The 26723-nt window shown below is 46.5% G+C and overlaps 2 protein-coding genes across 2 annotated transcripts in view; one reads left to right on the top strand and one right to left on the bottom strand.

Moving 5' to 3' along the window:
- Positions 1–198, bottom strand: part of KLHL17 (kelch like family member 17) — a 23166-nt gene extending 22968 nt beyond the window's left edge. The window contains exon 1 of the mRNA XM_014941520.1: positions 81–198. The gene's annotated coding sequence lies outside the window, so the exon portion shown is untranslated. The remainder of the gene's footprint in view (positions 1–80) is intronic.
- A 410-nt stretch (positions 199–608) lies between these two features.
- The window catches only part of NOC2L (NOC2-like nucleolar associated transcriptional repressor), a 58869-nt gene continuing 32754 nt past the window's right edge, over positions 609–26723 (top strand). The window contains exons 1-12 of the mRNA XM_014941452.1: positions 609–667; positions 862–1050; positions 2425–2593; positions 5190–5303; positions 5937–6057; positions 7292–7382; positions 7985–8063; positions 9848–9958; positions 11665–11778; positions 12709–12897; positions 15370–15509; positions 22775–22886. Coding sequence (XP_014796938.1) covers positions 648–667; positions 862–1050; positions 2425–2593; positions 5190–5303; positions 5937–6057; positions 7292–7382; positions 7985–8063; positions 9848–9958; positions 11665–11778; positions 12709–12897; positions 15370–15509; positions 22775–22886 — 1449 coding nt within the window. The 5' untranslated portion in view covers positions 609–647. The remainder of the gene's footprint in view (positions 668–861; positions 1051–2424; positions 2594–5189; positions 5304–5936; positions 6058–7291; positions 7383–7984; positions 8064–9847; positions 9959–11664; positions 11779–12708; positions 12898–15369; positions 15510–22774; positions 22887–26723) is intronic.

Consider the following 26723-nt stretch of genomic DNA (forward strand, 5'->3'; position numbering starts at 1 on the left):
GGGGGGGTCCTCCTTCCACTCCCCCCCTCCCTTTCCCGGTCACCCCCGGTAACCCCCTCCCGGGGATGGGCGGTACTCACGGCTCCGGCGCAGCGACGGGCCCAGCCCGGCGGGATGCTGCGGGTTCTCCGCTATCTCCGCACCGCTACCGCCGGCCCCGCGGCGGGGAGACGGGGGGAGACGGGGCGGGCCGGGGGCGGGCGGCTGCGGGGCTCCTCCTCGGGCGGCGGCGGGACGGGGCTGCGGCTTCCTCCCTCCTTCCCTCCCTCCTTCACCCGGAATAACCCCTCGGCGGAGCTGCCACCGACACAGCACAGGGCTCCGCTGTGTTCCCCCCCCTCCCTTCCCCGCCGTTAATACCGGGCTGCGGGGGAAGGGGCGCTCGCTCCGCCCTTACCGGGCCCTGCGTGTGTGTGTGTGTGTGAGAGGAGATCACACACACACACGGGAGGGGGGACACCGATGGGACACACACGTGTGGCACCGACAGCGGCCCGGCCGCCGGTACCGGGGGGAACCGGGGCGGGAGGATGGGGGGGGGGAACGAGAGTCGGGGGCGTGGCCTCCCCTCCAAGCCCCGCCCCCCCGCGCGCCGCGCTGCATGCCGGGAGCGGAAGCGGCGGCCGCGCTGAGGCGAGGAAGGCAGCATGGCCCCCACCGGCAAGAGGTGAGCGGCGGCGGAGGGTGGTTGGGAGCGGGATGGCGGCGGGAAGGGGCTGAGGCGCCGCCGGGGAAGCCCTCGGGGTGCCGCCGGCTCGGTTGCGGCTTGTCGGTCCCCGCACTGCCGGCCCTACGGCCGCCGTGAGCGGGTAGGCCTCGGCTCCCCGCTGAGCGCCCACCGTCTCTCCTCCTCGCCCCCAGGAGCCTGGCGGAGCTGAGCGTGGATGAGTTCCTCGCTGCCGGGTCCGAGTCGGAGGGTGATGGCGGTTGGGAGGAGGAGGAGGAGGAGGTGACCAGGCCCGCCAAGGGTCCGGCACAGCGGCGGCCGAGCGGGAAGGCGCAGCAGAATGGGAAGGCCAAGCAGCAGGTCCAGGCCCCGCCGGCTGGGAGGTAAGAGCGAGCCGCTGGGGATGGGAAGAGCTGGTTCTGGGACCAGCCGGGTCACAGCTGCCTAAAAGGGAACCTAAAAGGTTCAGGACCGTAGAGTGGTTACAAAGTACAGGGCAGTCAGGTTTTCGGTTGTATTAATGTTAATCCAGGAGCTGCAGTGGAAGAAAGCTTATGGACGCTTTTAATTGTTTACAGGTTATATTGGAGTCAGAAAAAGCTCACTTTGGTTTTCCTCAGTTTGTGTGTATTTGCTCCTACTGAAAGAGACTGCAGTACCTGCAGAAATCCTAAAATTGTGGAATGGTTAGAGTTGGAAGGGACCTTAAAGACCATCCAGCTCCAACCCCCCTGCCCTGGGCAGGGACACCTCCCACCAGCCCAGGTTGCTCCAAGCCCCATCCAGCCTGGCCTTGAACCCCTCCAGGGATGGGGCAGCCACAGCTTCTCTGGCCAACCTGTTCCAGTGCCTCACCACCCTCACAGCAAAGAATTTCTCTCTGGTATCTCATCTAAATCTCCCCTCTTCCAATTTAAAACCATTACCCCTTGTCCTGTCACTGCACTTCTGACAAAGAGTCCCTCCCCAGCTCTCCTGTAGCCCCTTCAGATATTAGAAGGCTGCTATAAGAAAGAAAATGAAGTAGTTCTTAGCTACTACTGATCATTATTAGAAGCCAAAACAATTCTTTAGTTCCGCTTTAAGGTCTCTGTAAGAAAGAAAATGAAATAGTTCTTAGCTACTACTTATTGTTATTAGAAGCCAAAACAATTCTTTAGTTCCAGATAAGAGCTTTCATTATCAGATTTCTTGGGCAGTATTTTAGTGTTCTTTATAAAAGGCCTGCAAGTATCCAAGAGGTCAGGCTGTTTGTCTTAATGAGCTTTCATTGTCAGATTTCTTGGGCAATATTTTGGTGTTCTTTATAAAAGTCCTGCAAGTATCCAAGAGGTCAGGCTGTTTGATTGTTACCCAGAGTTTGGAGTTTGAGTTCTACCAACATCTTCTGAACCTGCTTTGGCAGGGGGGGCTGGACTAAATCATCTCCAAAGGTCCTTTCTGACCAGTACAATTCTGCAATTACTAACTTTAAAAAATTCTTTTTGATTTTGTGAGATGTTTTCATGACCTCTGGTCAGTATACAATGTGATAGTTTGTCAGGATTTTTTAGTGCTGAATAAAAATAACCTTTTGTAAGTCCTCTAGAACACCAGGTGTTAAACGGGATAATTAACTGTGGCCACAGCCCTGATAAATCCATCACCATTCAGATTAGCCCCAGGTGTGCTTTAGTGCCTAGAAGTTGCTTGATTTTCTTACAGCACCAGCAGAAGTTTGAGTGATGAATAAATGCATGTTAATTCTTGTCTATCAGGAAGAAGGGAAAGGCATCTGAACATAAAGATCAGCTCTCCCGGCTGAAGGACAAAGATCCTGAATTTTATAAGTTTTTGGAGGAAAATGATCGCAAGTTGCTGGATTTTGATGCTTCAGACAGTTCTGATGAAGAGGAGGCATTGCACGTACCACCTGATACACTGGAGGTACTGGGCCCTATTTTGGAGTGCTGAAATCAATGTTTTTCATTATTTACCTGTTAAGTATTTGATTTTCAGTGCAAGGCTTTTAGTGGCACAGAAGATTGGGGAGGAGCTTCCCCAAAGATCGCCTGCAGGTGTACGGGCTTGTAATCTAGAAACCAGCTGTGCGTTTGGACTGAGCATGAGGAGTTTGTTCAAGATTGTGAAAGCAGAGCCTTAGAGTATATTTTCTCTGTGGTTTTGTGTCTCTTTTCCCAATGAGAGTTCGTTTTGCCTCAAGTCATATGCTTTCTCCTTGATGTTTTACATTATTGCACATTGTATTTATGTAACAAAGCTGCAGGGCTTACCTAGCTTTTTTTTTTCTAATTTGTAATACTCATAATTTAATGCTGTTATCAGCACTTTGTGCAAAGCTGCCGGCCCTACGGCCGCCGTGAGCGGGTAGGCCTCGGCTCCCCGCTGAGCGCCCACCGTCTCTCCTCCTCGCCCCCAGGAGCCTGGCGGAGCTGAGCGTGGATGAGTTCCTCGCTGCCGGGTCCGAGTCGGAGGGTGATGGCGGTTGGGAGGAGGAGGAGGAGGAGGTGACCAGGCCCGCCAAGGGTCCGGCACAGCGGCGGCCGAGCGGGAAGGCGCAGCAGAATGGGAAGGCCAAGCAGCAGGTCCAGGCCCCGCCGGCTGGGAGGTAAGAGCGAGCCGCTGGGGATGGGAAGAGCTGGTTCTGGGACCAGCCGGGTCACAGCTGCCTAAAAGGGAACCTAAAAGGTTCAGGACCGTAGAGTGGTTACAAAGTACAGGGCAGTCAGGTTTTCGGTTGTATTAATGTTAATCCAGGAGCTGCAGTGGAAGAAAGCTTATGGACGCTTTTAATTGTTTACAGGTTATATTGGAGTCAGAAAAAGCTCACTTTGGTTTTCCTCAGTTTGTGTGTATTTGCTCCTACTGAAAGAGACTGCAGTACCTGCAGAAATCCTAAAATTGTGGAATGGTTAGAGTTGGAAGGGACCTTAAAGACCATCCAGCTCCAACCCCCCTGCCCTGGGCAGGGACACCTCCCACCAGCCCAGGTTGCTCCAAGCCCCATCCAGCCTGGCCTTGAACCCCTCCAGGGATGGGGCAGCCACAGCTTCTCTGGCCAACCTGTTCCAGTGCCTCACCACCCTCACAGCAAAGAATTTCTCTCTGGTATCTCATCTAAATCTCCCCTCTTCCAATTTAAAACCATTACCCCTTGTCCTGTCACTGCACTTCTGACAAAGAGTCCCTCCCCAGCTCTCCTGTAGCCCCTTCAGATATTGGAAGGAGCTTTAAGGTCTCTGTAAGAAAGAAAATGAAATAGTTCTTAGCTACTACTTATTGTTATTAGAAGCCAAAACAATTCTTTAGTTCCAGATAAGATCTTAATGAGCTTTCATTGTCAGATTTCTTGGGCAATATTTTGGTGTTCTTTATAAAAGTCCTGCAAGTATCCAAGAGGTCAGGCTGTTTGATTGTTACCCAGAGTTTGGAGTTTGAGTTCTACCAACATCTTCTGAACCTGCTTTGGCAGGGGGGGCTGGACTAAATCATCTCCAAAGGTCCTTTCTGACCAGTACAATTCTGCAATTACTAACTTTAAAAAATTCTTTTTGATTGTGTGAGATGTTTTCATGACCTCTGGTCAGTATACAATGTGATAGTTTGTCAGGATTTTTTAGTGCTGAATAAAAATAACCTTTTGTAAGTCCTCTAGAACACCAGGTGTTAAACGGGATAATTAACTGTGGCCACAGCCCTGATAAATCCATCACCATTCAGATTAGCCCCAGGTGTGCTTTAGTGCCTAGAAGTTGCTTGATTTTCTTACAGCACCAGCAGAAGTTTGAGTGATGAATAAATGCATGTTAATTCTTGTCTATCAGGAAGAAGGGAAAGGCATCTGAACATAAAGATCAGCTCTCCCGGCTGAAGGACAAAGATCCTGAATTTTATAAGTTTTTGGAGGAAAATGATCGCAAGTTGCTGGATTTTGATGCTTCAGACAGTTCTGATGAAGAGGAGGCATTGCACGTACCACCTGATACACTGGAGGTACTGGGCCCTATTTTGGAGTGCTGAAATCAATGTTTTTCATTATTTACCTGTTAAGTATTTGATTTTCAGTGCAAGGCTTTTAGTGGCACAGAAGATTGGGGAGGAGCTTCCCCAAAGATCGCCTGCAGGTGTACGGGCTTGTAATCTAGAAACCAGCTGTGCGTTTGGACTGAGCATGAGGAGTTTGTTCAAGATTGTGAAAGCAGAGCCTTAGAGTATATTTTCTCTGTGGTTTTGTGTCTCTTTTCCCAATGAGAGTTCGTTTTGCCTCAAGTCATATGCTTTCTCCTTGATGTTTTACATTATTGCACATTGTATTTATGTAACAAAGCTGCAGGGCTTACCTAGCTTTTTTTTTTCTAATTTGTAATACTCATAATTTAATGCTGTTATCAGCACTTTGTGCAAAGCAGTAATAAAATTCACTGCTGCCTGCCTTTCCTCTTCAGTAGCTGCTCAGCAAAAGAGGTAGGGCAGGAAAAGAAGCGTGTAAGCCTTTTCTCAGTCCTGGTCTTGACTTCTCTAGGAAGCAAGTGATGAAGATGAAGACGAAGAAGAACATGAAACGGTCAAACGGAAGAAAGTTTGTTTGATCCCTGTGAGATTGAAAATGGTTGAAGAATGGAAGAAAGCTGCAGAGGTGAGCAGGGAGTTGGAATATGAGGCACTTAAGTGTTCTCCTTTAAAGATTATTCTCTGTTGCTGTCTTTAAAAGATGCAACTTCAGATTTGTTCATCTTTTACAAAAAATCTGCAGAGGTGGTGTGTGTCCTGCATGCTCTTGTTACTTCAGCAATTTTTGCTGGGCTGCGAGATTAGAGTTACTTGTACTCTGAGGGAGAAGCTTGAGAAACCTGTGGCTCAGAAGGGGTCAGAATGGTTAACTTCTGATTTTTCATCCTCCTCCTAAACATTGTGCTTTTGGGAGCTCCAAGAACTTTTTTTAGTCACATTTTGGTGATGAAATGACTTGCTGCTGGTGACTAAGAGGGGGAGGGAAAGGTCAAATTGGATAATTGCTTGCAGCTGACTCACTGCTTCTCAACCCCCGACCAATTAAAAGCCCTTGAAGCCTGTTTGAGAGCAAGTGAAGGCCACTAGTGTTTGTTAGTACTTTCTTGACATTTTTCCTTTGTGTTAGAGGATGGAGCTATTTTTGCAGCCAGACTTTCAATGAATTCCAACACTCCTGTCCCAGTAGAGTGCTGCAGAGTTTCAGAATATTCCTTGCTTTTTGTCCTCAGCAATCCCTTTTTTTCTTTTCTTTCCCCAGAGAAATCTAACACCAAAACTTTTCCATGAAATCACTCAAGCCTTTAAAGCAGCTGTAGCAACCACCAAAGGAGATAATGGTGGGGCTGATCCCAGCAAGTTTCAAGTCACTGATGCCACAGGTGAGTTGGTCACCGTTATACTTCTGTGAGAGAAGGTTTTTTGGTAGGGAAGGTTTAGCTATTGGAAGAGAGCGGGGATAAGTACTGGTAGGAGTGTTTAACTTACCCTTTCTTAGGCTTCATTTCACTTAAGTAGCTTATCTTCTTGCTGGTGGTGAGTCTGTGCAGTGGTATCTCCTCTGGTGTCCCAGTCTGTAAGTGCACCTCTCTTGTGTGCCTGGAGCTTGCAGGCTGCTGAGGAAAGCATCATGCTTCATTCCCCAGAATACTTAGAGTGAAGCTGAAGCAAGGTACTGTTTATATATTTGTAGGGCACAGGTTTTTTGGACAATTTTTGCTGCGGCTTCTTGCTGATCCCTCTTAGAACTAATCCTACAAGTCTTCTTACCAAATAGTGTTCTATAACCTCACAGCAGTTCAGAGCTCAGTTGCACCAGCCAGTTCACGTTCCCCTGGCCAGGAGTGCTCAAAATACTGCATGTCTGGATCTCCTTCTCTGCAGGATTATCATGCCTGTAGAAAAATGAGATGCAGCCTCTCTCTCTAGCGTGACCCGCTTTTGCACAAGCTCCAGATTTTGTAGACAGTCCTGTTTTAGACTTGAGACAGTGCGGCTGAGAGCGAGCATCTTTGCTAGTGTCTCTGAGGATGTGACCTGCAGCCCACCTACTTCTCCCACTAAATTACCACTTTCTCACTGTGTTTTATCAGCTTGTTACTGTGTGCCATCTGGAACTGGCATGCTGGGGTGGGACTGCTTAAACCCACATGTTCTCCTTAATCCTTTCTTTCCCAGCGTAGGGCTTTTTATATCTTTCATAGCTTTGGGTAAAATCTCATTCTTTAATTTAAGACATCACGTAGGATTTGCGTGTCCATTTCTGTGACTTTTTTTAATTAAAAAGTGCCTCTAATTCTTATTATGGTTGAGAGCGATTGATGATAGACTCCTAAGTTGTGGATCAGACTGCTTTTGTGCTTGGTGGTGTTTATTCAGAGTAAAGAGGGAGGTGGCCTCTGTGCCAGAAACCTGTCAGTTGTAATCTTGCTGTTTAGATGAAAAATTCTAGGGTAAGACAAACTGATGTTTTCCGGAAGCTTCTGCAAATGCAGTAGTTCTGCTATGGGAATTACTGGCTTCAGTTCCTTTGGTAAGCTCTTTTCAGATTAGCTGAGAACCCAGGTATATATGGAAAATGACTTACAAATGTTTCACTGACTTCTTTTTAACCAGTATTCAATGCCCTTGTGTCCTTCTGCGTCCGGGACCTCTTCCACTGCCTGCAGAAGCTGCTTCTTCTGAAACCCCCAAAGAACAAACTAAAGTAAGTCTGAGGGGACTTGAGAACTGCAGGTGGGAGAAAGCTGGTTGGGGTTTTTCAGAACTGCATCCTGGTTATGAAGCTAGAAAAAGCTCTTTCCAAACACTGGCAAAGTTGCCTGATGATATTCACAGTTGTGTTAACCTGGTTCTTCCTTTCTTCCCCAGAAGTGCATCCTCTGTAAAAGTAGGGGCCAACTAAACTCTAGATTCCTTTTTGACTGTGATGCCTGGTCTGAGAAGTAAATTCCAGTTCTTTGTGTAAACACCAACCTCTTTTCTTCCCAGGTCTGACTTGTGCAGACAGATAGTTTGATCTCTCACAGCTCCCTGCATCACACTTCCAGAGGTCTGGATACTCTCCTGGGAAGCTCGTTGAATTGAATTATCCAATACTGTTTCTCAGGCAGTCTTTACAGGGTGGAAATTCTTCTTTTCACCTATGACAAAATTGTTACTACTTTTATTTCTTGCTTTGCTACCAGTTGTCTTTACTCACTGGCAATAGCAAGGAAGTGAACAGACTATTCTTTGTGCTGCTGGGATCTAATTTATTTGGTGGGTTGTTTTTTTTAAAGGCTAAACCCAATTCTTGCTCATTTCCAGAGTGGTCCTCCCTTCCACCAGCCCGCTTTGGAGCAAGCTACGACTGGACATAAAAGTGTATCTCAGCTGTACTATACAAGTAAGAAACTTCAGCATGTTTGTGTTACTGGGGTCAGTCTGTGCATTGTTGGGCTTTTGTTCAGGGTATTTTGGAATGAGGCACTCAAAGCCTTGGGCATGAGATTGTGTTTTGAAAGTATTTGGCCAAACAATTTGGAGGTGTGTAGGATGGTTGGGTCAAAATAGGTAGCCCGTAACGAAGGGCTGTTAACATTCTGACAGTGCTTTCTGTCTTAATTTTTCTGATTAAATTAATATTTAGTGGTCTTTAAAGTGGCTTGCAGTGTTCCTGTGTTCTGCATCTTTAATGTCTGTTAAATTAATATTTAGTGGGCTTTAAAGTGGTTTGCAGTGTTCCTGTGTTCTGCATCTTTAATTCTATTTTCGGCACTATGATCTTGCTTCTTGTAGTAAATACTAAGATGTTATGTTGACAACCTCTGCTCCTCACATATGACATCTCCAAGTATGATTATGCTCCATTCCCCTAGGATTTCTCATCCATCCAAAGTAGCTGATGTCTGGTGTTCCAGAGACAATTCATAGATTATTTCTGAAGGGAAATCCTGCCCCGAGTTAATTTTTTTTTTTCTAATAAATTTTTTTCTGAAGGGAACTCCTGCCCCGGGTTAATTTTTTCTTGAGAGTGCTTCATCATGCATCCCCCAAATTGGAATATTAAAAACAACAACATCAAAATACTCATTCTTTGGAAGCTGAGGGAAGGGGATGTAAGGAAAGAAAAAGACAGTGCTGATGTCTCTCAGCTGTAAGCTGGCAGAATGACTTAGCAGAAAAAGCATTTTCATCAGTAGAGCTTTTTTTCTCAAGCGGTGGTGCCTCTCGCCAACAGCAGAGCTAAAGATTGCAGTAGAAAAGGAAAAGCTGGCAATGTTTGAAGTAATTGAAGTAATCCCTGGTCCTGTGCTTACTTCTGAGTGCCCTCAGTCCCAGGCTTCTGTTTTTCTGGCATAGTAGTTTCTGGACAATACCTGTTCAGAAACTGCATCAGGCAGAACCTCTCTCAAATTGAAGTGACTTTGAGTTTACTGTTGTCTTCAAATTAGAAACCACAAAACCTGGGTTTGCCTCCAGGTGGACTGAGCTGAAAGAGTTTACTGCTGTCTTCAAATTAAAACCACAAACATCTCTGGGTTTGCCTCCAGGTGGACTGAGCTGAACAACCTGGAAATAATAAGATATTGTTTCTTAAATAGTTTGTCTAAGTTTTTCCTTGAGCTGGAGTTAATCTCTTGATACCCAGTAGTATTCCGGCTTCCCATTAAAGAAATCTTAGTGAATTTCAGTAAGTTGTCAGATGGTCTGTTTCCAAGCCTTGTCCTCTTGATACCCAGTAGTATTCTGGTTTCCTATTAAAGAAATCCTAGTGAAATTTAGTAAGTTGTCAGATGGTCTGTTTCCAAGCCTTGTATAGACTGAGGGTGTCTTCATTATGCCATTTGTAGTGAGATGCATTAAACTGTAGGTACACTTAGCTTTTGCAGTATCCACAAAGGAAATTTTATGTGATGAGCTCAGGTGCCAGTACCCATCCAACTCCAGTAGCCTGAGCTCCCACTTGCCAGTAGGATGTGCTTTCAGGGGAGTTATTTAACCTGCCATGTGTCCACTCCTTTCCTGATACAGACTTTGGGGGTTTTTTTGAGCTTCTTCCTAGGGAAGGCTGCTCTTCCAGTTCTTTGGTAACACAGAAATACTGGGGAACAGCAAAATGCTTAATGATAAAGGAAGAAGTGATGAGGACCACGCACTAAATGGGATTGTGTTTTTTTTCGTCCATAGCTCCTGTCTTGTTTAACAGAAGCATCAGTCGGTGTAGCAGTCCTTCAACATGTCAACTCCACAGTGCCTTATTATTTGTCCTTCCCAAAGCAGTGCCGTGCACTTCTCAAGGTAAGGTGATGAGCTGTGATATGTCCTTTGGATCTGAGGTACTTTTCTTACCCCTTCACATGAGCCTCTCATGATTTTTGGGCTGGATCCAATGACAGTTCAACCTCTTGTACTCCTCTTCCCTTTTCTTTTGGTCCTGGAAAGGACTTCTGCTTCTCTTTTGGGCCCTTTAGGTGCCACGAAGTGCTGTCAGGCTGAGGAGAGTGGGCATGTGGCTCTGTGTAACTGCTGCTAATCCCCATACAAAGTGACAGGGAGGTGTTCTGGGGAAGCTGTCTGCTTCCTCATGGCAGATGGAGTAATTCCTGCCGGAGTGCTGAGTCTGGGTGTACGTCTGGGATGGCATCTCACACTCAAGAGCCTGGGGGTGGAATATTTTTGCAGAAACTTAGTCACAACTGCTGAGCACTTAAGAACAACAAAGGAGGCGGGGAAGAGTGGAAGAGGGCAGCAGGGTGACATTTAAATGAAAAGCTGCCATACAACATTTAAACTCTTTGATGATAAAGATGACTGGTGTACAGTGATGGGAGGCTGTTACACCTCATTTCTGAAGGTGTAGCAGTCTGCTTACTGCTACCGTAGGGATTTTGAGTAGGCTTTTTCAGCCTTGTAGCTGGAATCTTTCCATTTCCTCGAGTTCATTAGTGGAGATAAGGTAACTGGTTTTTGGAGGCATCAGCTGTGATTGTGGTCCTGCTGTACCAGGTGCTTCCTGACAGGGCCAGCCATGTCCAAGTGAATCTATACTCTCAACAGGGAAAAAACCAATATATGATTACTTTATGCAATGCAGCAATGGATAAAACTCAGATAAATGAGCTTGTGTCAATGGTGGGCTGAAATTAGCCCAGAGTTTTGCACAGTCTAACCTACCTCTCTCCAGTGGGTGTAGGTATTTTTGTGATGCACTGGATGCGCGTCATTGTGTCTGTCCCAGAGTGACTAAGGGTATGTCTCAGCAGAAGTGTTGCCTTACACAGGTCTTGTCTCTGGCTCTAAACCCTGCTGCTCTGGCCTTTGAATTAATGCAGTCAACATCCAGGGAACTGGAATTAAGTCAGAGCTACCACCAGGAGATGTATCTCAGGAATTACAACCTAGTTGCCCAGAGGGGAAAAAGCTTTGATAAATTCAGAAATCAAACCCTGGTGTCTCTTCTCCGGAGACAAGTGCATTTTTAATAGCATTCTTTGAGAAACTAGGATTTGGTGTTGGTGATGATAACTGGAGTGTAATTGCAGTGTAGTTGTATTCCTCAGAGTTTGGTGTAAGACAAAATTTTTTATTGGGCTGGAAGATGTATTGGCCAAATGTGTAATCTAGTGTGATGGTGCTGTCTAGGGGATGATGAGGAAGCTTTCCAAGCCTAGGAGATTGAGTCACATGCACAGGCTGCTGCCTGTGCTCAGAAGCTCAAATGCATACTTAGGCACATGAATAAAAGTGCATGTATTTTTCAGAGAGAACAGTTTTGTTTATCGATTGTGGAAATGTCAACCCTTGCCTGTTGTGCAGTCTCAGCTGGAGTATGAGGACAGAATGGCTGCCAGTGCTGTTGTGGCTGATTCTGTGACAATTCAGCCTGCCATCTTCCTCCTCGCTTGCTTTTTTGGGTGTGAAAACAGGAAGCTCAGGCCTGTCTGTAAGCAGGAGGGAGCTCTTTGTCCCTTTATTTATCTGTATCTTTTTATTTTCCATTCCAGCAAACAATTCATTTGTGGAGCACAGGTGAGGAAACAGTGAGAGTACTGGCCTTCCTTGTGCTGAACAAGATCTGCCGCTACAAGAAGGAGGTGTACCTAAGTCCCTTGCTCAAGGTAGGGCTGGTGCTTGCCATATTCTGCAGCTTTTCTTCCTCATGTTATACATGAAGACTTTAGAATGTGAACTGCAGCCTGTTAGTCAGGGCTGGTGCTGGAGATGGTGCTGGCTATGGCCAGAAAATGAAACAGGAAAGAAATTCTGTTAGGTCAGAGTGAGATCCTGCTTCCTACTACTGCCTTCCTGCTGGAGGCACCTGTCTTAGCAGAGAAGGCCTCTGTTATTCATCTGTCTGCTGGATGAATGCTCCTCTGCCAAATTCTTGTGGGATTTCCTCAAGTGCTGGCACACTCAGTGCTACTGAGCTGCTCTGATCTCTCAGCTGAGGTTCCCAAGTGTGGGTTGCTTAGGTACCACTGTTACAGAAAGACAACTGTGACCAACCATAGGCATGTATGGCTCAAAGTCATCCCACTGTTCCTCTCTTCTTGCAGAGAAGCAATGGCAGGGGCATCTCCAAGCACTGTGCTAAACAATGTAAGGCTGCAGAAAAGATTCTGACTCTTCTCCTGTCTCCCCTGAAAAAGGAGCAGGCTGGATTATTATTTTTGCATATGGCTTTGAAGCGACTTGTCTTATAAAAGGAACACTTCGCCCCTGGTTTGGACATACCTTTGGGTGGAGAAGTTTAGTGAAAGGATCACAGAATCACAGAATTATCTAGGCTGGAAGAGACCCTCGGGATCATAGAGTCCAGCCATCCACCCTACTCTAAAGTACTCCCCTACACCATATCCCCCAACACCACATCTAAATGATTCTTAAACACAGCCAGGAATTGTGGCTCAACCACCTCCTTGGGCAGCCTATTCCAATGTCCTACCACTCTCTCTGTGAAGAATTGTTTCCTAATGTCCAGTCTAAACCTACTCTGGATGTTTTTATAGTGTTTTATGTGGTTCTATCGTGTCTTCTTTCCTGCACAGCAAATGTACATCGCGTTTGTGAAGAATTCCAGATTCACCTCTCCCAATGTCCTGCCCATGATCAACTTCATGCAGCGCACGCTGACGGAGATGTACGCCCTGGACACGCACACCTCTTACCAACACGCCTTCATCTACATCCGCCAGCTCGCCATTCACCTGCGCAGTGCCATGACCATAAAGAAGAAGGTGAGTACCCATCAGTGGGGAAGGATCAAACCCTCCTATGGGGAATGTGTGGAGAAGGGAAAATTAAAGTAAGCCCCTTCAGGCTTTTGGTAATCTCTCTAAATTGTCAGTACTTCTGTCTGACCCATTTCGTAACAATGGCGAGGAATTTTTTGCCAGGGATTGAGAGAGCAGCTTGTAGTTGCATGTGTTAGTTTAGAATTTCAGCAAGGAAGGAGAGGAAACCACTCAAATATGAGGAGAAACTTCTTCGCGGTGAGGGTGACAGAGCGCTGGAACAGGCTGCCCAGGGAGGGGGTGGAGTCCCCTTCCTTGGAGATTTTTAAGATCCTCCTGGATGCTCCTGAGTAACATGCTCTAGCTCTAGGCAATCCTGCTTCAGCAGGGGAGGTGGACTAGATGATCTCTATGGTCCCTTCCAACTCTAAAAATTCAGTGAAAGACAACTGCAGGTTTAGAGTCACTTTTCTCTCCCCAGTTTGCAAGAGTTTGTGATGCATATTCCATCTTCTGCCTTGAGCAACCTTTTTCCACTCGGAAGCTGCTGTTTGCAGCCTCTGTCACAAAACCTCAAGGTAAAGAAGATTAGGAACCACCCTGGTGTGTGCATCTTTCCAGTGAAGTCCATGCTATTTAAAGGACTTAATTGAACAAAGCAGCTCAGACCTTTTGGGAGCCGCCCTGATTTCAGCCACCTCCAGTCTGACCTCGGAAATCTGAGTCAGATTGTTAATCCTGGCTTTATTCATGTTTAACAAAACAGACCCCCATAGATTAATTGTTCAGCTGCTCCCAAACATTGTGGGATTGGTGACCAGTTAAATCTCCTGGCTCTTCAGACATAAGGATAAATGAGCAGAGATAAATGAAGTCTGGGCTGCATGTGCCTTAATTGGATTCCGCTGGCTTCTTACACTCTCAGTCCTGGCCCAGACAAGAACTAAATCCACTTGATTTCACAGCTGGGGAGGGTTGTAGGAACTTTAAATGACAACAGCACAACCAAAATGTACAAATCCGAGCAATAAGCCAATTAATTTAAATTGAGTGGTGGGTGTTTGTGGAAGGTGATTACAGGAGCAGATTGTTTATCTGTTCTGTGCAAGAGAAGCTGAGAACAGAACTTGTTGGTGCATCTCAGTGAGCTGGGAAAGCTCTGCCACTTCCAGCTGTGACTTAAGTCCCCTGCTGCAAGGTTCGGGCTGCAATTGAGGACTTCTGTCCTTGTTTTAGGACTTAAGCATCTTGCTTAATCCATGCAGAAGAGGAGATGACCTGGGCTTTGAAAGTCTGTCTGAAACAAACACATTGGAGCTGAGGCACCTTGTTAAGAGCAATCCCTTAAGTTGTTGGTGCAATTCTAGGGAATACGTGGGCCTGCAGAACCCTTTGGAAAGGGTGTCCTTAAGGGACTCCTGGATTCTTCTGGGCTTTTATTTAATCTGGCACATGGCAGGCAGAGATTTGGGTCCTGCCCAAACATTCTTGAAAGCAATGTCTCTTGGATTGGTACAAGCCCTGACCCACACCTACCCCTGAGCCAGCCTGAAGTGTGGGTTCAGTGTGTCCTTGCACGTCAGGCATGCTGCTGGCCTCTTGCACTGGTTTTTGCTGGTAACCATAAAGACTTGGCTGAGAAACAGAGCTGAAAGTTTGATCTCAGCTCTGCTGCCTGTCACTTTTGCTCTACAATTGAGAAAAAATGAAAGTGTCCTGGGTAGGATCTTTTCCAGAAGCAGGGGGGAGTGCTGGGTTGATCATTTGGTCCTTGCTTTGACAGTGGATGTTCATAGGAACACGTTTAAAATAAGCACTGATGTAACCTTTCAGAAGTGAGGGGTTTTGATTAGTACAAAGGGAATAAGGGAAGGGAAGCCTGAAGTGAGAAGGACAAGCTGCTACATAACAATCAAAGGAGTTTGAGTGCAGAGAGGAGTAGTCCAGATGAATTCACATTAATTTTTTTTTTTTGCTTGAATCTGTAGTGTAGCTCTACACACCCTTTTTCCTTCCTCTCTGGTCTGCTGAGGCCAGAAGGCACTTTACAAGGGGTACTACTTCCCAACCTTCCTACCTATGGGAGACTCAGGACTGTGGGTAAATGGAACAGTTGAAGGTTTCCTAAGGCTCGGCCACATCCCACCATCTGCTGTGAGCTGGGTCGTTAAATCATCCTTCACAAATGAGCTGTACTTGTGAAGAAAAGCAGTCTATGTTGCTCATTATTTCTTTTAAGGCACTAACTAGTACCAAATCATCATGTTGCCAATGTAGCATCTGAACTTGCTGGATGGTGGGTCAGCCACAAGCATCAAAGCGACAGCTAGAATGTTAATTATGCCTCTCTAAACAGTACACAGGGTCCTCTTGGAGAGCACTGGATAAAATAAGTCCTGTAGAGAAAACAGAGCGAGCTCCTCTCAAATGCCACATTTTCAAGTTTCTGCCTGTGTTTTTTTCCCTTTTCTGCAGGAGAATTTCCAGTCTGTTTATAACTGGCAGTATATCCACTGCCTGTATTTCTGGTGTCGGGTTCTCAGCACGATCTATCCCAGTGAGGTCATGGAGCCGCTGATCTATCCTTTGACGCAGGTCATCATTGGCTGTATAAAGTAAGTAGGATCTTTTTTTTTTTCTTCTTTTTGGCTATACTTCTTTTGCTTGATGTGGCAGAGCAGTTACTAAGGGGGTGTTACTCTTGTGTCATTTGGATTTAACCTTGCATTGTAAGGAATTGTTGGAGAGCTGCTTTTGATTGAAGTATTCCAGCTGAAGATATGTTGTATGTTTAGGTGGTGAGAAAGCCTTGGGAAGAATAACCTACACCACCACTAAATTCTCTCTCTGTGTAAGGAATTTCAGTTCTGCAAGATTTAGTGGCCAGTTCAAGTCCTTCCATGAGCTCTCCTGTTGAAGGAGGACCAATATCAATCTGCAGCCATTTCTGGGCTAACCTAAAAAGTAGCTCAGTGTTGCCCAACAATGAGAACAGTAAATATTGTGAAATTCCTCTTCCTTTATGCTCCAGAATATTTGCAGGTGTGGTCTGGGCACGCTTCTGAATAGTGCTAACAGTTTTTGCTGTCATTTAATGGGGAGCTGGGGAGACCCAAAGCAATGCAGTTAACTTTGGTGCTAAAAAATACATGATTACATCTATGGCTGGAGAACTCTATCTCCAAGAAGAAATTCTAGATGGTGTCCTCTTTTTTTTTTTTTTTTTTTTTTTTTAAAAAAATTTCTGTGTTGCTGAGTCTTCTTTCCAAGAGGTTAGAGCTGTCTGGCTAGTTCCAAGGAGAACCATCCAAGTGCAAGCATGCCATGTATAGCAGTTTCTGACTGCCTCAGAGCTGAGCTATTTGGAAAAAAAAAAATCAGGGAGGAGATGGGGACTTAGTTTTGGAATCTTAAGTGCGTTTGGATTTTAATAATTTTTTTTTTTTCTAAAATAATTGAGCAGTCCTCAAGTTGCAGCACTAGGTGGTATTTCTGTGTTGCTGAGTCTTCTTTCCAAGAGGTTAGAGCTGTCTGGCTAGTTCCAAGGAGAACCATCCAAGTGCAAGCATGCCATGTATAGCAGTTTCTGACTGCCTCAGAGCTGAGCTATTTGGAAAAAAAAAAATCAGGGAGGAGATGGGGACTTAGTTTTGGAATCTTAAGTGCGTTTGGATTTTAATAATTTTTTTTTTTTCTTAAAATATGCACACCAGTAGGAAAGCCTGCTTGGGTATCTCTGGTAGTATGAAACTTATTCTCATCTGTGGGGTTTGGGGGATTTGTTTTGTTTTAGGGGATTTGGCTTGTTTTCTTTGTTACTTCCAGTGTATTAGCCAGGTGTGATGCTCTGTGTTTAAGCTTGCTGCACGCCACTAGTTCCGTTAACAAAACTGAACTGTGGTGGAATTTCTCCCAGTGGTTATGATGGAATCCCAGTGTGTTGGTGTGTGTGAATTTAGAGACCAAGGGGAGATGAACTCTTCATACCAACCAGTAAGTGTAGATTGTGCAGTAGTGAGGCTCTGTTTTGAGGTAGGGTGCAGGGTAGATGATGGCTCTCTGCTCTCTCCAGATGTGCAGAAGTTGCAACCTGGATAACCTGGACAGATTATCCTCCCAGCCATACAAATTGGCAAGGAAAAATGTACTGACTTATTCTGTGCTGTGGCACTGTTATCAAGTCCTCATTTTTAGCTCTGTAAATAGTTAGCTGCGTTTTTTTGAGCGTATTTGTTAAAATTTGAAACACTAGGACATATTTATTGTTCTTAGTATGCCTCTGCTGAGAATTTCTTTCTTTTTCCCATCAGTTTATATGTTTATATATGCAACTTTTATTCTTTGAAATGGCTGTTAATAACGAGCATTGGGGGAATTTCTGAATCTCTGGTGATCTCTGAAATCCTGTTAGCTCTGTTAACCAGATTCTCAGCTTTAAAACGCCACCCGCCTGCGCTTGAAAAAACTCCCAAGTGGTGATGAAGATAAGCAGATTTAAACGATCGTTAGAGCGTGCATACATCCCTCTTCCCATCCCCCACCTCCACAGCCTCCTTCCCACTGCTGGTGGAGAGCTTTACTTGTCCCGTGGACTAATCTAAGCGGTTTTCTACCTGTCCAGGCAGATAAATCAACTATCTGGGGCCAAGGAAAGGTGAATCGGGTGAGTCTCAGCAAGAGCAGTAAATAGAATTTCTTAGCATCTGTGATGGACAGGGCTGCTGGGCAGGAACTGTGGTTACTGTCTGACAAGGCTTCAAAGATTTTGGGAACCCGACAGATGGGTTTCACGGTGGGGAAAATAGAAATAGATCCCACCCTGGATTCCATACTGAGCCAACACGGTGTCTGGGGTATAAAAAGGAGGTAGGAAGGGTAGCAGATGTGGGAATGATGTGGCTCCATGGGCTTCAGTCTACATCCAGGATCTCTCCTGAGAGTATGGCAGCCTCTTCTCAGCGTCAGTGGCCGTTGCTGTCCAAACTGGGACTTGCAAGAGTCAGTCTCTGGGCCACATCCCCTGGTGTGGATACACGTCTTTACCCACTGTTACAGAAAAACTCAGGTTATTTCTGTTTGAGGTGAAAGGATAAACTCATCTAGCCTGCGGTCAGGGTTTTTCTGCTTCATGTACCACGATATGCACTCCTGGAAGGTTTGATGCAGGGTTTGTGTCTGCCTGCTGCCAGCGGGCTTCCTGGTGGAGATGGTGGGAAGGAGCTGGACCCTTCTCCTTGTTCCCCTGTGCTGCTCAGCTTCGAGAGGTGTGTGAGCAGATGTTGGGACAGGATGCTGTGCAACATCTGGAAAACCTTTTTGCCTGTGTGCTCTGGGGCAGAGGGTGGTGGTGCTGGGAGGGGACACCCCAGCTGCTTTCTCCAGTGCCTTTTGCACCGGGAGGTGGCGCCTGGCTCCAGCAAAAGGCCCTGAGCCTGTGTCCCTCTGTCTGTGGGACAGACTGTGGCTCTTTGTGCCACCCTGGCCTCTTACCTGGGGGGAATGGGGAGAAACCACCATCCAGCATGGATGGGCAGGCACCAGGGCAGAATTTGAAAAGTGGTGAAACAAGATAACAGAAAAAGGTTTCCTGCTAAAATCAAAACTGGCTCCCTCGTCTTGCCTTCCAGCCTATAAAATGCATTGAAACTATTTTTAATAGTACCTATTATTAAAATGGACCCCATGTGTGTCTAAAGTTACCTGTGCTCAAGATGTGGTCCAGGGAATGGGGACTACTGCATGGAGAAGTGCTGGAATTGATGGTTTCTGACTTCTGTGATGCTGGGAAGAGCTTCATTGCTGAGTTTGCTCATGGAGTTGCTATGTTTTGTGCTTTTTCTCTGCCTCCGTAGTCCATAAGTTCCTCCTTTTGATCTGTGTGCTTGCATGTATCTGAGTTCATGGGGTTTGTTGCAGCAGAGTTGTTGCAGAAGCTCCTGTTCTGTTATCCCTCTTCCCCTCATCCTATAGTGGTTTTCTGACCATATCTGCTTGGATTTCTACATTGCTTCCAGTCTACGCTATAAGAATGAAGTTTCTCCCTGGCTTATAGTTAAATAAGGTTTTTTGGTGCCCATTAAGTTTTGATTTCCGGCCTCACACAAGCACAGCCTTGGTGTCCCAGAGCAACTTCCCTTGGTGACCTGTCCTGGTGGGGCAGAGGCTCATGTTGAAAGAAGCTTTTTTTGTCCTCTCTAGCCAGAGGAAGATTGTGGTCACCCAGGAGTATAACAGCAGGAGCTGTAGTAAGTGAAAATAAGCCTTGGGAAGCCTTTAGACTGTTCTTTACACCACAGACCATGCCCTGGCTGCATGGGAGAAGTACAGCAGGCATTCCAAGAGCTGGTGATGGTGAGAAATTAGAGAGCAGCCTCTGCTGAGATGAAATGTGAGTCAGTTGAACCCCCCAAGCTGTCCCCTGGAATGACAAGGCAATTGGACCTTCCTCAGCAGAACTGGGACCCAGCTGTGTTTTGTATTCCCTGTGCATCCAGCCATTGCGAAGTTGAGCAGATTGTTGCATCGCGGCGCACTCTAAAATTAATGGTCTTGGTTTACAGTAAATCTATACACTTAACAGGTTTATTCCTCGATCAATTAATTCCTGAGAATGGCTTTCGTCATCTCCAGTGGTGCCAGATCAGGGGTGCAAAGTAGATTTATTTCTATAATGGATCCAATGATAATTATTTCACTATTTGGAGGGGGGCAGATGCAGGTAATTTATGGTGCCTGGTCAAGCATTTCTTTTTTTATTTTTTTTTTTTCTCTCCTGGATTGCTCAGCTAGCTCTTTGGAGAGGGGAAGGATTCATTTATCAGATTGAGCCTGTTGTCTGAGAACTATGGGGTTTTAAAAAAAAAATAGATTAAAAATCCTTGTTAATGCTGGAGGACCCATGTCTTCAAGTACAGGTTATTCAGAGAGGTTTCTAGAGTAGTACAATAATGAGGTCCTGTGTCTTTTAGGGGTGGCTCTGCATTCTCTGCTGCTGATTTATGTGATGCTGGGGGAACTGACCCTTCTCAGTCCCAGCCTTACAAAGGGAGTTGGTTCTACTTCTTTCTTAACACCTGAGTGTGTAACAGTTTGAAACGTGGGTCAAAGAAAGTCTGGCCTCTTCCCCTTCATGCTGATGACTGGCTGTTCAAATGTACTTGTTGCCTCTCTGAAGGAGATGGGAATAGCTCAGGTCCTCCTCTGGGCTGGAGAGAGCTGAAAAGATTGGGCTGTGAAAGGTCACTCCCACTCAGCCCTTCCTGATGTGCTGGTCACTGCTGGTCCAGCTCCTGCCTCAGTGATACTCCACACTAAGAGGGTCACTGTTGAGGTGACAGCATGAATTCTGTGGGTACACAGAGGGTATGTAGTGTGAAATGGGAACCTTTTTGCCTGTGTGCTCTGGGGCAGAGGGTGGTGGTGCTGGGAGGGGACACCCCAGCTGCTTTCTCCAGTGCCTTTTGTACCGGGAGGTGGCGCCTGGCTCCAGCAAAAGGCCCTGAGCCTGTGTCCCTCTGTCTGTGGGACAGACTGTGGCTCTTTATGCCACCCTGGCCTCTTACCTGGGGGGAATGGGGAGAAACCACCATCCAGCATGGATGGGCAGGCACCAGGGCAGAATTTGAAAAGTGGTGAAACAAGATAACAGAAAAAGGTTTCCTGCTCAAATCAAAACTGGCTCCCTCGTCTTGCCTTCCAGCCTATAAAATGCATTGAAACTATTTTTAATAGTACCTATTATTAAAATGGACCCCATGTGTGTCTAAAGTTACCTGTGCTCAAGATGTGGTCCAGGGAATGGGGACTACTGCATGGAGAAGTGCTGGAATTGATGGTTTCTGACTTCTGTGATGCTGGGAAGAGCTTCATTGCTGAGTTTGCTCATGGAGTTGCTATGTTTTGTGCTTTTTCTCTGCCTCCGTAGTCCATAAGTTCCTCCTTTTGATCTGTGTGCTTGCATGTATCTGAGTTCATGGGGTTTGTTGTAGCAGAGTTGTTGCAGAAGCTCCTGTTCTGTTATCCCTCTTCCCCTCATCCTATAGTGGTTTTCTGACCATATCTGCTTGGATTTCTACATTGCTTCCAGTCTACACTATAAGAAAGAAGTTTCTGCCTGGTTTATAGTTAAATAAGGTTTTTTGGTGCCCATTAAGTTTTGATTTCCGGCCTCACACAAGCACAGCCTTGGTGTCCCAGAGCAACTTCCCTTGGTGACCTGTCCTGGTGGGGCAGAGGCTCATGTTGAAAGAAGCTTTTTTTGTCCTCTCTAGCCAGAGGAAGATTGTGGTCACCCAGGAGTATAACAGCAGGAGCTGTAGTAAGTGAAAATAAGCCTTGGGAAGCCTTTAGACTGTTCTTTACACCACAGACCATGCCCTGGCTGCATGGGAGAAGTACAGCAGGCATTCCAAGAGCTGGTGATGGTGAGAAATTAGAGAGCAGCCTCTGCTGAGATGAAATGTGAGTCAGTTGAACCCCCCAAGCTGTCCCCTGGAATGACAAGGCAATTGGACCTTCCTCAGCAGAACTGGGACCCAGCTGTGTTTTGTATTCCCTGTGCATCCAGCCATTGCGAAGTTGAGCAGATTGTTGCATCGCGGCGCACTCTAAAATTAATGGTCTTGGTTTACAGTAAATCTATACACTTAACAGGTTTATTCCTCGATCAATTAATTCCTGAGAATGGCTTTCGTCATCTCCAGTGGTGCCAGATCAGGGGTGCAAAGTAGATTTATTTCTATAATGGATCCAATGATAATTATTTCACTATTTGGAGGGGGGCAGATGCAGGTAATTTATGGTGCCTGGTCAAGCATTTCTTTTTTTATTTTTTTTTTTCTCTCCTGGATTGCTCAGCTAGCTCTTTGGAGAGGGGAAGGATTCATTTATCAGATTGAGCCTGTTGTCTGAGAACTATGGGGTTTTTTAAAAAAAAAATTAAAAATCCTTGTTAATGCTGGAGGATCCATGTCTTCAAGTACAGGTTATTCAGAGTGAGAGGTTTCTAGAGTAGTAAAATAATGAGGTCCTGTGTCTTTTAGGGGTGGCTCTGCATTCTCTGCTGCTGGTTTATGTGATGCTGGGGGAACTGACCCTTCTCAGTCCCAGCCTTACAAAGGGAGTTGGTTCTACTTCTTTCTTAACACCTATGTGTGTAACGATTTGAAATGTGGGTCAAAGAAAGTCTGGCCTCTTCCCCTTCACGTTGATGACTGGCTGTTCAAATGTATTTGTTGCCTCTCTGAAGGAGATGGAAATAGCTCAGGTCCTCCTCTGGGCTGGAGAGAGCTGAAAAGATTGGGCTGTGAAAGGTCACTCCCACTCAGCCCTTCCTGATGTGCTGGTCACTGCTGGTCCAGCTCCTGCCTCAGTGATACTCCACACTAAGAGGGTCACTGTTGAGGTGACAGCATGAATTCTGTGGGTACACAGAGGGTATGTAGTGTGAAATGGGGAACCTCTTCCTCCTTTTAGTCCCTCTGGTGTACTGGAGGAGCCCTTTTCTTGGTCAAACTTGATGCTTTAGATGGGCATTTTACTGCTGGTTCCTGCCACTTGCACACCTATCTGTGATGGGAGCATGAGAGCTGAAAGTGTTGAACTAAAAAGCATCACTGATAAACTTCATCTGCAAAGCTCTTGTCTTGTAATGCCTTCTCCCAGTAGAAGCTGGAATTTGTATGTTAGTGTGATAGCTTTAACGTGTGTGAGTTTTATTTCCAACTATGGGGTAGCTTCAGTTCAGCAGCTCAAACATTTTGCTGTGCCATACTAAAGCTTTCTTTAGGAGAGTAGGAAAGGTTCTCAAGTGTCACTGGAGGCTGCAAGTGCAGTTCCTCTATAAACTCGACCTAATATCCTTTCTTTTTTTCCTCTCTAGGCTGGTACCAACGGCTCGTTTCTACCCTCTGCGCATGCACTGCATCCGTGCTCTTACCCTGCTGTCTGAGAACACCAGGACCTTCATCCCAGTGTTACCATTTATCCTGGAGGTTAGTAGGTTCCTGGTGACCTCGCAACGGCTGATGCTCGTTACCTAATAAGCCCACTCACTATATCTACCAACAGTTACCAAAATTGCCCAATTTCCTTACTTCCCAAAATCCCTGGTAAACAGCACTAGACAAAATGTATTGTTTGGTTTGCAAATAGGATTAAACTTTTATTGGCCTGTGAGCAGAGAGTATCCGAGATCAGCTGGGTGCAAAAATACATTCCTAGGTGGTTTAACTAATGCAGCTGGAGTAGGCGAAGGGTTTGCCAAAGAAGAGATTCAGAAGTTCAAGTGGTTGCAGTAACTCCTCAAGCTGTTGTTGCTTGATCCTGCTGGTGTGCTCATATCTTAGCAAAAGGAAGAGTTTCTCCTATCTGCAGACAAAGGGAAATGGAAGGAAAAAGCCCTTCAAGAATTAAGAACTTTTTTAGGAAAAAAGATCTCGGTGCACACAACCGTGCGCTATGTTTGGGGAAATACTGGCATTAAGAGACCACCCAGCCTTTCCCAAATATCAGAGGCCTGGCATCTCTCCACGTAGGTGTCTCCAGTCTTGCTGCTGTAAGAAGGTGGTACAGAAGTGGTGCAGCCAAATCTCACTGAAGAAGGAGCAAGGCAGGGTGGGAATGAGAAGCCCCAGTAGGTCAGCATGAGTCTGGACACGGAGGAGGAGGAGGAGGGAGGGAAGGCTTCTGTAAAATATGACCCCAGTCAGCCGGGCTCATTCCTAACCAAGTTCTGTTGAAGCGAAGGCTTTTGTGGGTTGGTGTTGTAAACGTCCTCTGCAAACCACATCCTCTGAGTCTGTGGAAGGCAGCGATGTTTATAAATCACCTCCTGCTCTCCCGCCTCCTCCACTGCTCCCTGCCCTGTGTGGCTTTGCCATTCGCCTCCTTCCTTCCTCTTGTTCATGCATATTTGAAATCCTGCCAACCAGATTTAATGATAGAGGCATCTCCCCCTCCGGGGCAGTGCAGCTTGGGGTGAGGATGGGGTTTTTCTGCTTTGTACTTTTTAGTGCTCTGAGAGATAAAGCCTTTTTTCCCTCGGAGCCCCCCCTTCCTGCCCCTCTTTGCGTTCTGGCCCCGGCACCTTGGCTGTAGTGTGTGTGTCGGGCCCCAGCCAGACGTTACCACACCACACGCCGAGCTTCCTCCTGCCTTCCACAAGCCCCTGCCCACATCCGACCCTGCTGTGTGTGTTTGTGAGGCACCACTCTGCTTGTCCAGGTGTTGGGGGCAGGGGAAAGATGGGGGCAGGGTAAATGTGTGCCTGCTTATTGCTTGCATACTCTTCCACGTTACTTTAGCAAGTATTTTGCTTTAAAATCTGTAACTCGAGGTGACTGGTATGATGTTTAACTCCCATATCTCCCTGCAGCTGCCAACCTTTCCTTTCTTCCTGCCTATCTCCTGCCAGGGATCTCACATATTCTGTGGAGTTCCCAAGAGCATTCAGGACTATCTGGCTGCATCTCCATATCATAGAATGGTTTGTGTTGGAAGGGACCTTCAAGATCGTAGAGTTCTGACCCCTCTGCCCTGGGCAGGGACACCTCCCACCAGACCAGCTTACTCAAAGCCCCATCCAACCTGGCCTTGAACACCTCCAGGGATGAGGTATCAATATTCCCTTGGTGCTTCCACCTTTTCCAGGTTCCCCACTCCTCTCTGTTACAGACACAATCCTTGGTGTGTCTCCACAACTGTCTTCAGGCAGGAGTATTCCTGCTCTGCAGGTGAGATGGTAGGAAGCTTAGCACTCAGAGGGGCAGGGACCTGCCCAAAGTCCCAGGGTGGCTGTGGTGATGCTGGGAGGAGAATCTGTGTTCTGATGCCCAGCCTAGTGCTTTAACTATGAGCCAGTTTCTACCAGCCCACAAATCCAGCAGTCAGTAGTCCCTTGCCACACCATATCATGAAACAAAATCCATTTTAAGCCCATTATCCAAACCATCATGAGATTGAGGGAACTGGTCAGTGTGTTGGTACTAAGCAGGAGTAGATTTGAGGGGCATGACTGGGGTTGGGGGAGCAGAATGAAGCCTTCCCCAAAGTAGTTCCATTTGCTAGGAAGGAGGAAAGGCTGCTCTGTCTGTCACTGTTGCTACTGAATCCATGCGCAGTAGAAGAATGGCTGTGGAGGTTGTGACTGTTCCATGCACTTCTTGGAGAGGGCTTTGCATGACCCTAGGATGTAGATTGATGTGTAACTCAAGAATGTAGAAGATGTGTAACTCCCGTTTCCTTTCCCCTCTCCATCAAGGAAACCCAACCCTTGCTACCTCTTGTCACAGCCCTGTTGCTGCCGTGCTTTTGAGAGACGGCAGATTGAATGTTTGTGCAATTCCTGTAGGAACAGGAATTCCCCAAGCCCCTGCCAGCAGAAATGAGAGCTGGCTACTTGATGCATCTTGACAAGGGCTGATGCTCCCAGCGTGGGCATCCAGTGCTGTCTTCTCCCTTACTCTGCATTCCAGGATGGAGCTAACAAAGCAGCTTGCTAAAATTACATCTTGGATAGGAGGGAGGTGGCTTGAGAGACTGTAAGGCAGGCAGGCTTTTATTTTTGTATTGTTACTCCTCTTGAAGGGCCTGTGAGATCCCAGGCTTTCTCTTTTTTTTTTTTTTTTTTTTTTTTTTCCCCCTGTCGCTTCAGTTATTGTGTGACAGGCATTAGTTTCTCCAGCAGGAAAATTGGTGGCTCATCTGCTGGAAGGCAGGTATGGATAAACAAGGTGGAAATCTCCCCACAGGCAGAGTTCACATGCCAATTTAAAATTGGCTTCCCCTGCGGAGGGATGGGAGAGGAGGTTAACCCTGACGGGCTTAGGAGGGCACGAGTTTTTCACTTTGACACTTAAATGGCTTGAGTCTGGTTTTGGGCGTGCAGCTTCGGAGAAAGTCCCCAGGGGCTTGGAGTGCAACATATATGGGAATGGGCAGCAGATTGTGTTAGAGGAGATGGGCTGGTGCAAAGACTGTAGTTGGAGAATTGATGATACTGGACACTGTCATACATTTAAGCAGAGATCTGAGATTAGTTTTCTACAAGACATGGGCTCTTTGCCTCCTTTATGCAGAGAGGAAAAACTGTAACTTTGGGCAGACTAAGCTGAACCGCTGCACCAACTGAAGATGTATCTATTCTCCTCCCTCCACCACTGTATTGTAGCTCTTAAATTCTGGACCACAGCCCTGCAGGTACCAGGGGTTGTTGGAGTGAAATCACACCTGACCAATCTACTAGACTTCTACAGAGAGATGACTGGCTCAGTGGGTGACAGGAGAGCAGCGGATGTTGTTTATCTTCTCTTTATCAAGGTTTTGGATACCATCTCCCATAACTTCCTCACAGACAAGCTGATGAATTGCAGACTAGATAAGGAGCCTGGGAGGTGTACTGACACCTGGCTGAGCTTCCAGGCTCATGTGGTGATCAGTGGGTGAAATCTAAGCAGAGGTCACTAGTGGCGTACCACGGGGACTGATACTGGTGGTCATGGATTAGTGGTTTGAATGGTGGGGCAGAGCTTGCAGATATGATCAAGATATGAACTTGGAAGGAGTTGTTGGTACACCAGATAAGGGTCTTGCAGTTCACAGGGACCTTGATGGGTAACCATGGCAGATGGAAACCTCAAGTAGTTCAACAGAAAGGCAATGTCATGCACTTGAGGAAGAATAACTCCATAAGAACAACATCCTGGGGGCTGACTGGAAAGCAGCTTTGCAGGAAAGGACATGGACAACAAGTTGACCAAGAGCCAGTGATACCCCCTTGCAGTAAAGAAGGCCAAGGGCAGGCTGGGCTGCATTTGGCAGATCTTTGCCAG

Source organism: Calidris pugnax, unplaced genomic scaffold (genome assembly GCF_001431845.1).
Source record: "Calidris pugnax isolate Ruff unplaced genomic scaffold, ASM143184v1 scaffold82, whole genome shotgun sequence".
NCBI classification, from domain to species: domain Eukaryota; kingdom Metazoa; phylum Chordata; class Aves; order Charadriiformes; family Scolopacidae; genus Calidris; species Calidris pugnax.